Source organism: Chiloscyllium plagiosum, unplaced genomic scaffold (genome assembly GCF_037043375.1).
Source record: "Chiloscyllium plagiosum isolate Xiang-an unplaced genomic scaffold, Cpla_swu_hap1 HiC_scaffold_44, whole genome shotgun sequence".
NCBI classification, from domain to species: Eukaryota; Metazoa; Chordata; class Chondrichthyes; order Orectolobiformes; family Hemiscylliidae; genus Chiloscyllium; species Chiloscyllium plagiosum.
Genome location: NW_028270182.1, coordinates 4,576,254 through 4,590,176, shown reverse-complemented (window position 1 = coordinate 4,590,176; position 13,923 = coordinate 4,576,254). Strand labels below are relative to the sequence as shown.

The following is a 13,923-nucleotide window of genomic DNA, read 5'->3' as shown; positions in this document are numbered from 1 at the left end:
GGCAGCAGAGTTTCTGATGACTTCATGTTTCCAGAGGATGAGCCATCCATAGTGTCCAGGGATGTATTGGTTAGGTGGACTGGCAGTGCCAAATTGTCCATTGTGTCCAGGGGTGTGTTGGTTAGGTGGACTGGCAGTGCCAAATTGTCCATTGTGTCCAGGGATGTATTGGTTAGGTGGACTGGCAGTGCCAAATTGTCCATTGTGTCCAGGGGTGTGTTGGTTAGGTGGACTGGCAGTGCCAAATTGTCCATTGTGTCCAGGGGTGTGTTGGTTAGGTGGACTGGCAGTGCCAAATTGTCCATAGTGTCCAGGGATGTGTTGGTTAGGTGGACTGGCAGTGCCAAATTGTCCATAGTGTCCAGGGGTGTCTTGGTTATGTAGACTGGCAGTGCCAAATTTCCCCATAGTGTCCAGGGATGTGTTGGTTAGGTGGACTGGCAGTGCCAAATTGTCCATAGTGTCCAGGGATGTGTTGGTTCGGTGGACTGGCAGTGCCAAATTGTCCATAGTGTCCAGGGATGTGTTGGTTCGGTGGACTGGCAGTGCTAAATTGTCTATAGTGTCCAGAGATTGGTAGTGTGAAGTTGTCCAGAGATTGGCAGTGTGAAGTTGCCCATAGTCGACAGGCAGGAGGCTGGAAGAACACAGCAAGCATGGCAGCATCAGAAGTGGAGAAGGCAATGTTTTGGTTGTAACCCTTCTTCAGAACTCCATAATGTCCAGGGATTAGACTAAATTAGATTTCCTACAATGTGGAAACAAGCCCTTCGGCCCAACACATCCACACTGACCCTTCGAAGAGCAACCCACCCAGACACATTCCCCAACTCAACATTTACCCCTGACTAATGCACCTAACACTGTGGGGAATTCTCCATGGCCAATTCACCCTAACCTGCACATCTTTGAACTGTGGGAGGAAATCCACGCAGATACGGGGAAAATGTGCAAACTCCACACACAATTGAACCTGGGTCCCTGGCGCTGTGAGGCAGCAGTGCTAACCACTGAGCCACCGTGCTGTCCTATGTGCAGGTTAGGTAGATTGACAGTGCTAAATAGCCCATAATGTCCAGGGATGTGTATGTTAGGTGCATTGGCTGTGCTAAATTGTCCATAGTATCCAGGTTAGCCATGGTAAAAAAATGCCAGCAGTGTTATATGACTTTGGGGGTGGCTTTTGATGAACTGAATGGCCTCTTTCTCTGCTGTAGGGATTAGAGTCTTAGTTCTGTGACATTTCTGTGAATTGAATTGAATACGTGGTTGGAAACTGATCTCAGGATCTGCAGAAATTGGAAACACTCTGGGACTGGAAGCCCAGTTTTGGAGATGTACTCATCTTTGTAACTGACCAAGATGTGTGTGAAAGCTGCAGTCTCTCACTCTCACCCTCCCCCACCCCTTGGACTGGCCTGAACATTCCGTACAGCAGGATGGGGGATTGTGTGACTGTTCCCTTGTTAGTGAATCCTGTTCCTTTCGCAAGCTGATTAGCTGGGCTGATTGAACTCTGAATATTAAGCAGCTTGTTAGTTCAAGCATTGTGTTGCCCCCTCTGAACAAGACCTCCTTCAGAGCCTGTGGCTGTTTGGAAAGCAGACAGGAGCCTATCCACAAGCAGGAATTTGGCCTCTTGTTAATTAAACGCCAACCCTAGCCTGCACTGAATGGCCTCAGAGAGCACTTTGTACATTCCAGCTTATCGCTGCTGAAAGGACTGCATTTTCAATGGCTCCGCTTTGTATTCTGAGCTGCTGAATGACTATCTGTGCTGATGTGTGCTTAAACATCTGAAGACTTGAGCCCCCAGGGAATGTGGGGGGAGGGCGCTGTGGGTTTGTATTTATGAGCATCGCTGATATTTGGCTCTCGTCTAACTGTTTAATCGTTTTGGTTTTGCGCTAGGTTTGTGAAGTGAGCAGGGCTTGTTAACCCTGTCAGCTCTCAGTGTAACGAGGCGGTCAGCTTCCAATGTGGAGTTCAGTCTGAGTCACCTTGACCCCATCACCTGAGTTCTGACTTCCTTACTCTGCACCCCTGTCCTCCAGCCTTTCTCGGGACTACAGGAGTGTGGTTCCACAGACTCTAACCGAGCCGTATCTGGCTGGCCCTAGCTGAGGATTCAGGTTGGAAACTGGCAGGCTCTTTGACTGCGGTCACCCAGCTGCCAGTCAGAACCCGGACTGACTGTTTCCAGTGCCCCAGGAGGATCGTTATAATCCATCCACCTCACCCTCAGTCAAGATGAATCAATATTGTGGAGGTGCCGGTGTTGGACTGGGGTGGTCAAGGTTAAAAGTCACACAACACCAGGTTATAGTCCCAGCAGGCTTATTTGAGCGTGCAAGCTTTCGGAGCACTGCGCCTTCATTAGGTAGCTCGTGGGGCAGCATCATAAGACATAGAATTTATACTAAAACCTGTTGAACTGTAACCTGGTGTTGTGTGACTTTTAAAGATCAACCAAGTCAGTACAGAGCAGAGGTTGTACTTTCCAGTGTGGTTCGGGGGTCAAGGCAATGTTGCCAGTCACTTCACAGAGAAAGGCAAAAACCCAGCCCCGCTGTGAGGTGTAGCAGCAGTGCAAAGTTTAGCAAGCAGCTTGCATTTGTACACTTATTGTTCTGCAGTTGCACATATCTTGTGTTTGTCTTCATTTCGGTAAGCCAGCAGGAAAGATCAAGGGAGGTAACAAATCACTTGAATGAAGAGTTTGATTTTGAGATGATTTTCAAACAGGGTTTAAGAGTGCCAGGATGCCTGCATTCTCTGTGAGCTTCCTGACTAATGTTGTTTCGTTGCCTTTTGGCATTGCTGCCTTCCCTAATGACCCTTTAACTGAGAGGTTTGCTCAGCTGTTTCAGGTGGCAGTTAAGAGTCGGTCACATTGGCTATGGGTCTGGAATTACCAGACTGGGTAAGGATGAGTTTTTACATCAATTGCTGACAGTTATTGCCATTATGTGGTGGTCATTATTCCACAGTTTTATTAGCTGACTTCCACTAGCTGCTGTGGTATTTGAACCCATGATCCCCAGCATTAGCCAGGACTTCTGTTTTGTAAGTCGGGTGAAATTACTACTGCGCCACCATCTTCGCCCAATCGGTGCTCAAAGAAGGCAGAGCACTGGTTCACAAAGGCCAGTTTCCTCAGGGAGGTACAAATGGTGAAGGTGGAAAGAAGTGTAGACCAGAGAGGATCCCTGCATTGAGAAAAGGACAGGAGACTAGCTGGTTAACAGGAGACAAAGTAGGCAAAAATGGGCCATTGGTTGGCAGTAAGGATCAGTATTGGACCTCAACTCTTTTCATAGAATGTCTACAGTGTGGAAGCAGGCCATTTGGCTCATTGAGTCCATACTGACCCTCCAAAAGGTATCCCACTCAGACCCACCCCATTACCCCTGTATTTCCTATGGCTAAGCTGCACATTCCTGGACATTTAAGCATGGCCAGTCCACCTACCCTGCACATCTTTGGGCTCAGGGAGGAAGCCAGACCACCTGGAGGAAATCCATGCAGACAGGGGGAGAATGTGCAAACTCCACATAGACTCCATTCGTAAGGGTGGAATCAAACCCAGGTCCCTGGCACTGTGAGGCAGCAGTGCTAATTACTGAGCCAACATGCTGTTTTTTCACAATTGATATTAATGCCTGCGATGAAGGGAGCAAAGATATGGTTACTAAGTTTGCTGGGAACTCAAAGATAGATCGGAAAGTAAGTTATAAAGTGTACATAAGGAAGCAACAAAGGGATATAGAAAGGTTAAGTGAACAGACAAAAATCCGGTAATCATGGTTTGTGTGAAAATTTGATACTATCTAGTTCAGCCCAAAGTCTATCAAAGAAGCATTCTGTCTAAATGGTGAGAAATTGCAGAGCTCTAAGATACACTGGGATCTGGGCATTGTAGAACATGAACAGCAAAATGCTGCATGTCGATAAAGCAAGTTGTTGGAAAGCTAATAGAATGTTTATGGTGAGGGGAACTGAATGCTAAAGTATGAAGTTATGCTTCAGTTACCCAGGAGAGTTGTGAGACCACATTCATAGGGCTGTGCACTATGTTGGTCACATTATTTAAGTTGTGGAGATGCTGGTGGACAAAGTCAGAAGTCACAAGACGCCAGGTTGTATTGCAACAGGTTTATTTGAAATCACAAGCTTTCAGAGCGCTGCTCCTTTGTCAGGTGAAGTGGAGAGAGTCATACAGGCACAGCATTTTTATGCAGAGAGATAATGGTAAGATAATTCCAGGTAATTAAGAGTTTCAAAAGATAAATACAAATGGTATGAATGGAGTGTCGACAGGCTGAAGAATAGGTCTCTGCAGGTGATCAAAGGTGTCAAACGGTGTGAGTAAAGTGTCAACAGCTGAAGAGCAAGTGAAGGGATGACCTCTGATCGATCAATAATTACAAGAAAATCAAAAATCAACTCACCAAGGAGCAGCACTCCAAAAGCTTATGATTTCAAACAAACCTGATGTCATGTGATTTGACCTTATTTAAGGAAGGATATAAATCTGTTAGAAACAGTTCCAAGAAGGTTTACTAGACCAGCCATAGAGTCATAGAGATGTACAGCATGGAACAGACCCTTTGATCCAACCCGTCCATGCTGACCAGATATCCCAACCCAATCTAATCCCACCTGCCAGCACCCGGCCCATATCCCTCTAAATCCTTTCTATTCATATACCCATCAAAATGCCTCTTAAATGTTGCAATTGTACCAGCCTCCACCACTTCTCTGGCAGCTCATTCCATACACGTACCACCCTCTGTGTGAAAAGGTTGCCCTTAAGGTCACTTTTATATCTTTCCCCTCTCACCTTAAACCTATGCCCTCTAGTTCTGGACTCCCCCACCACAGGGAAAAGACTGTTTATCCTATCCATGCCCCTCATGATTTTATAAACCCCTATAAGGTCACCCCTCAGCCTCCGATGCTCCAGGGAAAACAGCCTCAGCCTGTTCAGCCTCTCCCTATAGCTCAGATCCTCCAATCCTGGCAACATCCTTGTAAATCTTCCCTGACACCTTTCAAGTTTCACAACGCCTTTTCGATAGGAAGGAGACCAGAATTGTATGCAATATTCCAACAGTGGCCTAACAATGTCCTGTACAGCCACAACATGACCTCCCAACTCCTGTACTCAATACTCTGACCAATAAAGGAAAGCATACCAAACGCCTTCTTCACTATCCTATCTACCTGCGACTCCACTTCCAAGGCGCTATGAACCTGCACTATGGGCAAGTTGTCTTATGAGAAGAGATTGGACTGACTAGACTTGTATCTGTTGGTGTTTCGAAAAATAACAAGGTTGAAACATTTTGAGAGCTCTTGACCATGAATGTGGAAATGATATTCTCTCCAGAACTAGGCATATCTGTTTAAAAGTGAGTTCAACGTTTGTAGCAATTTATTTCTGAAGGTTGTAAGTCATTGCCATTCTCTTCCCCCAAGAGGCGAGGATTAAGGAGAAGAAGAGTGTTTAAATATTTTTAAGCAAGAGATAAGTTCTTGGTAGGCAAGAGGGTGAAAGGTTGTTTCAGGTAATTTGGAACGGGAGTAATTCAATCAGCCATGATCGTATTGAACAGTACAGCAGGTTCAAAGGACTGAATAGCCTCCTGCTTGTAATTCGTATGCTCTCACGTCCATTTCATGATATTTTTGCAATACTCAGTGTGACAAATAATAGATGAGCCCTTCTTTTCAACTAGCCCCCCCACAGCACACGCATTACTCGGCCAATATAAACACTTCTGTTTACACAGTTGTAACATTGGAGTGCAGCCAAATGAGTCTGTGCTTGCCATCAGGTACAATTCTGCTGCTCCTTTGGTGCAGGAAAGCAGCTCAGTGATGGAAATGAGGGAGAAAAGTGTTCCAGAGGAGCATAACTTTCAGTGCTGTCCTCAGCAGAGACTCTGCTTTTGTTTTGTGCCTTTGGCAAAGGGTTTCTTATTCTTGGGCAGTTTATTACTCAGACTTGCGCAACAGTGAAGATTTTTTTCCGTGTTGCCTGGGTGGGCTTCCTATACAATGTACCACCAACAGGCAGTGGAGTGTGTCCACTGTCCAAGAGGGGAATGGATTAGACTGCTGCTTGGATCAATTCGTAGAGCCACCATGCCAGCTGTGATCCAGTGAGGAACTGCCTTGCTGCGGGTCAGGAAGCTGTCAGTTTATATCTGGCTACAGAGAACCCCAAACTCTAAGCTCCCAGAAGTGCAGTGCTGTCAGAGATGCTGATATTCACATGAGGCACAATGCTGGGATCTCATCTCCTCCTCAGTTCTTCCTATACTCTGGCTAGTTTTTAAATCTTCAACCAGTATTAATTTACCTTGTCATTATCACATTGCTGTTTATGGGAGCTTCCCATGCGCAAATTGGCTGTTGAGTTTCCAACAGTGACGACACATTAGATGAATAGCAATCTATGTTTTAACTGACTCCTTATGAACAGGCACTCTTGATAAACCGGCACAAATGATGTATCTGAGAAACCAGGAGCTTACTGTTTTATCACGATCCCTGAGTAGTCAGTTGAGGGTGAGAGTGAGAAGGCTCTCTGCTGGTAAGTTTATTTAAGGCAGAATTAGATTATTAAGTGATTTCTGATGTCAATAAATTATAACAGTGGTGTGTATATCCCTGCATTATGTTTCTATTACTTAGTGTGTGTTTTCACCTTGATTATGTGGACATCTTAATTACATGGAATATTTGATCACCCAACATGCTTATTAACTGTAAATAAAGAAAGCTTTAGGAAATCCTGAGATTGTAAAATGCACTATATAAATACAAGTCTTTTATTAAAAATGTAGAAGTGTGAGAGAGCTGGGAGAGTAAAGGTGTTTTATGATTATTGCTCTATTTCAATTGAAACTTTTATTGAAGAATTCTCTTGTTTCCTGTCAGAAAACGTTTACTCCCCCAAAATGCCAGCCATGAGCGAACAGCATTTCATTCTGATCTTTGTTTGGTTTTCAGTGTTGTGAAAGAAGAAATCTCTGATGACAACGCAAAGCTGCCTTGTTTCAACGGGAGGGTTGTCTCCTGGGTAAGTACTGAAAGACTGCAGCACCCTAAGGATCTTGTTCAGACTCTGTCATGGTTTATCCACTCGCTCGGAGTCATAGAGTCATACAGCACGGAAATAGACCCTTCGGTTCAACCAGTCCATGCTGGCCATAATCCCAAACTCTACTATTCACACCTAGTCTTGAAATTCCCCATCCTAGGGAAAAGGCACCTATTATCAATCCTACCGATACAGCTCCGGATTTTACAAACTTCAGGAAAGTCACCCCTCAACCTCCTGCGCTCCAGTGATAAAAGTCCCAGTCTTTCTTTATAACTCAAACTTTCCATTCCTGGCAACATCCTGGTAAATCTCTTCTAAACCCTCTCCCACTTAATGTTCTTCTTATAACTGGGTGACCAGAACTGGACACAGTATCCCACAACAGGCCTCACCAATGTTCTGTACAACCTCAACATGACTTCCCAACTCCTTTACTCAAAGGTCGGAGCAATGAAGGTACGTGTGCTAACCACCTTTTTAACCACCCTGTCTATATGTGATGCAGACTTCGAAACATTATGTATGTGAACCTTTGGTAACAATTCCTCAGGAAGTATGCTTAATCATACAAGGAGCAATTAGACAAATCGGTCCTAAATCCATTGGAATTTAGAGGGTCATAAGGTGATCTTACTGAAGCATGCAAGTGCCTGAAGGGCCTCAACAGGATGGATGTAGCAAGGGTGTTACCCCTTTAGGAGAGAGACCTGAACAACCAAGCACAGTCTAAAATGTAAGGGGTCTCCCATTTGAGACGAAGCTGAAAAGAAATATCCTTTCCGAGCCTCTCCGATCTATGGCACTTTTTCCTCCAAGAGATGGAGGCAGGGTCATTAAGTATTTTTAATATTTTTCGGACCGGATTAGATTCTTGAGTAACATTGCAGTTAAAGGTTGTCGGGGAAGGCAGGAATGTGGAGTCAAAGCCACAATCAGATCAGCAATGTCACTGCTTTGATTGAAAAGCATGCTGGAACTCACGCTAACATTTTCATCAACTGTCCCAAATGTATAAATAGCCAGTTTAATCATGTGAATGGTTAACTTGTGGTGACCAGTATCTGAGTTAAAAGAAGCACTGTGCTTCATTAATAAATAAGGACACAAAACTTGTTTGTTTAACCAGTTATTTGTTAACTACTAGGAAAACCAATTATTAATTACTAATAAGTGAACTTAAACTATATCCTCTTTAAATCTGAACACACCCATTCATTTACAAAAATACAGGTAAGAAACAAGCATAGAGAGTCCGAACCATGAGGGTGGAATGAAGTCACTTTCTTATGTTGTTTGGTGATCATAGAATCGCCATAGAATAGCAGGCCCATTAACCCTCCAAAGAGCATCTCACCCAGACCCCCCTCCCCCAACCCTGGATTTCCCATGGCTAACCCAACTAACCTGCACAGCTTTGGCTGCGGGGGGGAAGCCGGAGCACCCGGAGAAAACCCACGCAGACACAGGGAGAATGCGCAAACTCCACGCAGGCATTTGCCTGAGGCTGGAATCGAACCCTGGTCCCTTGCGCTGGGAGGCAGCAGTGCGAACCACTGAGCCACTGTGCGGCGATAATATCACATTGTTGCTGACCACGACGATCCATGATTCAATAGCCTGTCAGTTGGACCAAGGCTTTTCTCTTGACTTGGGAGTTATTTCTCCCGAAACGTTTTGTGCCATCTCTTTGTGACTCTAAAGAAAGGAGAGAACTGGCCTGGACCTGTAAGTTTTCTGGAGGTCTAAGTACAATTGCCACTTGTCTCCATTCTGTGACAAATGTTAACTGAATTAGGAAAACTTTAGTTAGGCAGTATTTCAGAAACCCAAAGGTGCCAACGTGCCTCTCCGAAGCTCTCAAAATTTTACCACCATACCATTCTGCTCTTGCTTGGATTTGTGACAAAAAATTAATTCATTCTCTGCAACGCAGGAGATTCCAACCTTCCATTTTCCCATTTGGTACTTCCGAATAGAAATATCTGTAATGGGTACAGGAGCAGGTGGAGTGTGGGAGTGTGTATGGGTACAAGAATAGGTAGGACAACAGAGTCTAAACATCCATGTAGCCCTTCCAGCAGTGATCATATTGAGAAGGGCCAAATGGCCTGCTCCTACTCACAGTCATGAATTGACTGCCTCCCAAAGGGATTCTGAAAGGACAGGGCATGCTCCCTTCCCTCTGATCGAAGAGGGTAGTGTTTGGGATTACAAATTGCCCTTTCAACCTTGTTCATGGTCGTCCATTCTGAGAACAAGTAATACTAACCCAGAAACTAGCTTGTTAGGATCTGATGGCCAGGTAAATTTCTTTCTGCTTCATATTGACACTCTTTTCAAAGATTACAAACTTGTGTGAAAGCTGTACCTGACACCAGAGACGCTAAGTGTATAATCGGCTTGCGAAGTGAATTTGATCTCACCAGTGAAAATAACTCGCAGATAAAATAATCTTAACTCCTTGGTCATGGAACACAGTTGAGAAGACAGCTGATTAACTTCAGTCCTGGGCCGTTCAGTATGTTTCATGACTCTGCAGTAGTTTCTGCCTTATCTCCATAATGGCTCAGCTGTCAAAGGCAGTGATTTATAGGGAGGGAGGGATGTACACTAGGACCAGGAACAGGCTCCTCGAGTCTGCTCCAGCGTAACTGATCTGATTGTAACTTCAAGTCCACATTTCCCCCTTTTACCCCCTTGTTTAATAAGAATCTAGCTTCCAACATCTTTTCAGGGCAAGAACTTCCAAAGACTCCATGTTCTGAGGGAAACAACTTCTCTTTACTTCTGTCTAAAATGGTCTTAAAAAGTGACCATTTGTCCTAGATTCTCCCATCTTAATAAGCATCCTTTCCCCATTCACCCTGTCAGCACCCCTCACCACCTTTATATGTTTCAATCAAGTAATTCTGACCCAGCAGACCACAGTAGATGCAAATCCTTACCTGTCCGATCTGTACACCACACAACCCATCCATTCCAGTTATCAGACTGGTAAACTTCAGTCTCCAGTACACTTTTCAGCCTTCCTTAAATAAGGTGACCAAATTTGGTACACAGTATTCCAAATGCAATCTCAACAATATCCTGTACAACTGAATCCTAAGTTTCCTACATCTTTCAATTCCCCTCACAATAAACAATAGCATTCTGTTAGCTTTCATCATTACTTGCTGTACCTGAATTCCAGGCAAGTACTGGGGTACTCAGATCTTTCTGCATTCAGAGCTCTGCAATCCATCACCGTTTAGATCATATGCCTTTTTTTATGCTTCCTGCCAAATGGACAGTTTTGTATCATTATGCTCTATTTGTCACAGTTTGGCCAACTCTCTCAATCCGTCTATATCCCTTTGTAGTCTCCTGTCCTCTTCTCACTTCATTTTGCACTTAACTTCGTGTCATGGACGTGTGAGAGAGATGCACGATGGGTATTCAATTTGCTGTCAGTCGTGATCTCAAATGGCGCCTGAGCTGACACAATGCTAAGTGAGTTGGGACAGAGGGGAAGCTGTCAGCAGCTCGCTAGAATGCTGTGGCTGAGGGGACAGACACCATACGCTCCTCAAAAGCCTGTGAACTCTGTGATTACACCAACACTATGGGTACGTGGAGAGTTTGTGATGGTGAAAAGGACACCGATAATGTGGAAACTAGATTCCTTCCGGGGAAGACAGACTTAGCAACAAGATCTAATAAGATACATCTTTTGGTGGGTTTGTAGCACCGAAACACTGTCTTCATTAGCTGTCTTGGCAGACTGCCTGTTATTAGTGGAGGGCACATGACAGTCTGTGCACGGTTAAGTCACTAAGGTCCTTTATTAGTTGTCCTGGCTGAGTGCCTGTGGATGTTGTTTCCTTTAGGATGCTAATTAAGGAAACAATCATTTCTCTGATGGGAAGCTGCTGTTGCAGAATCGAAAGTTCAGGCAGTGCTTTAGACTTGCCATCTATTGTGATGGATTAAACCGGTGGAGTTATTACAGGAAGCTGTTCCTTCAGAATGTTGTGTTCACTCCTCGCTGTGGGATCATTTCCCATCTCATAGTTAGTTTATTGAACTCCATTTGCTCGACAGTCCAACAGGAAGGGGCAAGCACTTCCTAAAGACTGACAGCCATTGGTATCCTAAATGCTTCTCCCTGCCCCCAAAAGAAAAAACACGCACAAGAAGAATTAGTCACCTTGTGTTGTTTATGTTTTTCTGATGAAAAGCCAAGTGCAAGTCAATCAGGCAGGGTAGTGAAGCACCCCAGGTCTCCAGTTCAATACTCTGCTCACTCCTGAGCAACCAGTTTGGGCCAGAGGGGAAATCCTTGCTACCTGTAACCTGTAGGAACCCTGTCAGTGTGAATCAGATAGTGGGTGTCCTCCAAGTGCGGGAGAGTGCACTGACCATGGCTAATACCAGGGGGCATGCCTTTAAGGTGGGGAAGTTCAGAGGAGATGTGAGGGGCACGTGTTTAAACACACAGAGTCCGAGGAGTCTTGATCGTGCTGCCAGGTTTGGTGGTGGAGGCAGATAAGATAGGGGTGCTTAAGGGACTTGTAGATAAGCGCATGAGCATACAAGGAATGGAGAGATATGGATTAAGGGCAGGCAGAAGGAATTAGTTTAATTTAGCGTCATGTTCGGCACAATGTCATATGCTGAAGGACCCATTCCTGTGCTGTACTGTTCTATGTTCTAACCAGTAAATTTTAGTGAGGACCCCTTTCCATTGTTCCGATTTTAATATTTTTTTCTTCCACCTTGCTCTGTCACAAACTCTCAGAACTGTCCCCACACAGGAGGTCATTCAGCCTGCATTGTCCGAATGTCTGATATGTCTAATGCAACTCCCCTGCCTTCTTGATTAGATTCGATTCCCTGCAGTGTGGAAACAGGCCCTTCGGCCCAACCACTTCACACCGACCCGCCAAAGACGAACCCACCCAGACCCACTTCCCTCTGACTAATGCACCTATCACAATGGGAAATTTAGCATGGCCAATTCGCTTGATCTGTACATCTTTGGACTGTGGAAGGAAACCGGAGCACGCAGACACAGGGAGAATGTGCAAATTTTGAGACAGTCGCCCAAAATTGGAATCGAACCTGGGACCCTGGTGCTCTGAGGCAGCAGTGCTAACCACTGAGCCACTGTGCTGCTCTGTAGCCTTTCGCATTCTTCCTTTTCAGATTCCCTTTCAATATTCAATTGACCTTGCACTACATGCTTAGGCAGCGTGTTCAGGATCCGAACAGCTCACTGCATGGGCTTGTGTTTATGCCTTCCTGCACCTCTCCCATCTGAACCCAACTTGATGCATGTAACTTGGTCAACAGAAACAGTCTAAGCTGAATCCTGATATCCCAAGACAAGTGAAGGTGGTGTGGGACAGGATGCTGGACTTTCCCTGGTCCAGCAGTGTAGCCGGTAATAATGACAGTTCCACTGTCTGAGAGCACACAACACACCTTAAAATTACTGATCACCCTGGTCCCCTCCCAGTAGTAAATGTAACACATGTTAAGCAGGGGAAAACATATCCTGTACAATTTAATCTATGTTGAATGATCTTAATTCTTGAATAGTTTGAATGGATTTCTGAATTCTTGCACTTGATCGTTGTTTTGAAGTTTTTAAAATTTGTTTATGGATCATCACTGGCAGGGAGAAAGTGAGGACTGCAGATGCTGGAGATCAGAGTCAAGAGTGTGGTGCTGGAAAAGCACAGCAGGTCAGACAGCATCTGAGAAGCAGGAGAATTGACATTTCGGGCATAAGCCCTTGATCAGGAAAACATTGGTTCTCCTGCTCCTCGGATGCTGCCTGACCTGTGCTTTTCCAGCACCACACTCTCAACTCATCACTGGCCAGGCCAGCATTTACTGTACTTTAGTCCTACAGCAATGTGATTGACTCTTGAGTCATGTGTAACCAGGCCAGGTAAGGACGGCAGATAATAGGCAGCCAGATAGTGGTGACGTGATTGCCATCACGTTATTCCAGATATTGTAAATTGAATTCAAATGTCACCACCTGCTATGATGGGATTTACGCCCGTCTCTCCAGAACATTAGCCTGGATTATTAATGACATTTACGCCACCACCTCCTTGTTGCTGTTATGTTTCTCACAGTTGGTATCTGCTGAAGGCTCACAGCCAGAACCAGCACCTCACCCAGTTAGCACAATGCCAGATGTACCTCCTCCAATCGAACGAACAGGTGGAATTGGAGACTCGAGACCTCCTTCTTTCCAGTGAGTAAACTCGCCGATTTATTAACAGTGCCACTGAGACAGAATACAAACGTCAACATTGGATGCGGGAATCTGAGAACTAAACTTTATATACGTTGCCGATAAAGCGACACGCTGTCAAAGTTTTTATCGTTCTTTCATCAGGCAGATGGGAACAGCAAATTAAACTGCAGGTGATCAGCGGGTCAATTGTTGGCAAGTTAACTCTGGTCAAGTCATTGCTATGGAAAACGCAGCAGGGAATTATTGCTTGTTCAATTCTTGCTTCATGATTTAATTAAATGCTTTTGTTTCAGTCAGAAAGCTACAATGCCTGGATATGTTCCTTTCCTCCTGCAGCGAGTCATTCCTGATTATAATAAATGTTATTAGTTTCTAACAAAGTCACATTGCTGGCCAGACAGGAAATCTTAAAAACTGTAGATCTTTAAATTTTAAAGTGTAATTCTTAGCATACTCGGGATTAATAGGTGAGTGCTGTCAAATCGCAGAGTGATAAGTAACATTAGTCTTTTTACTCTGAGGTTTGCAAGCGTCGGCTATGTGAGTGCAGTTAATA

At 44.7% G+C, this 13,923-nt stretch overlaps 1 protein-coding gene across 1 annotated transcript in view; it reads left to right on the top strand.

Moving 5' to 3' along the window:
- Positions 1 to 13,923, top strand: part of LOC122544286 (segment polarity protein dishevelled homolog DVL-2) — a 53,160-nt gene that overhangs the window by 20,133 nt on the left and 19,104 nt on the right. Inside the window, exons 2-3 of the mRNA XM_043683366.2 lie at positions 7,021 to 7,090; positions 13,243 to 13,364. Of these exons, the coding sequence (XP_043539301.1) occupies positions 7,021 to 7,090; positions 13,243 to 13,364 (192 nt within the window). The remainder of the gene's footprint in view (positions 1 to 7,020; positions 7,091 to 13,242; positions 13,365 to 13,923) is intronic.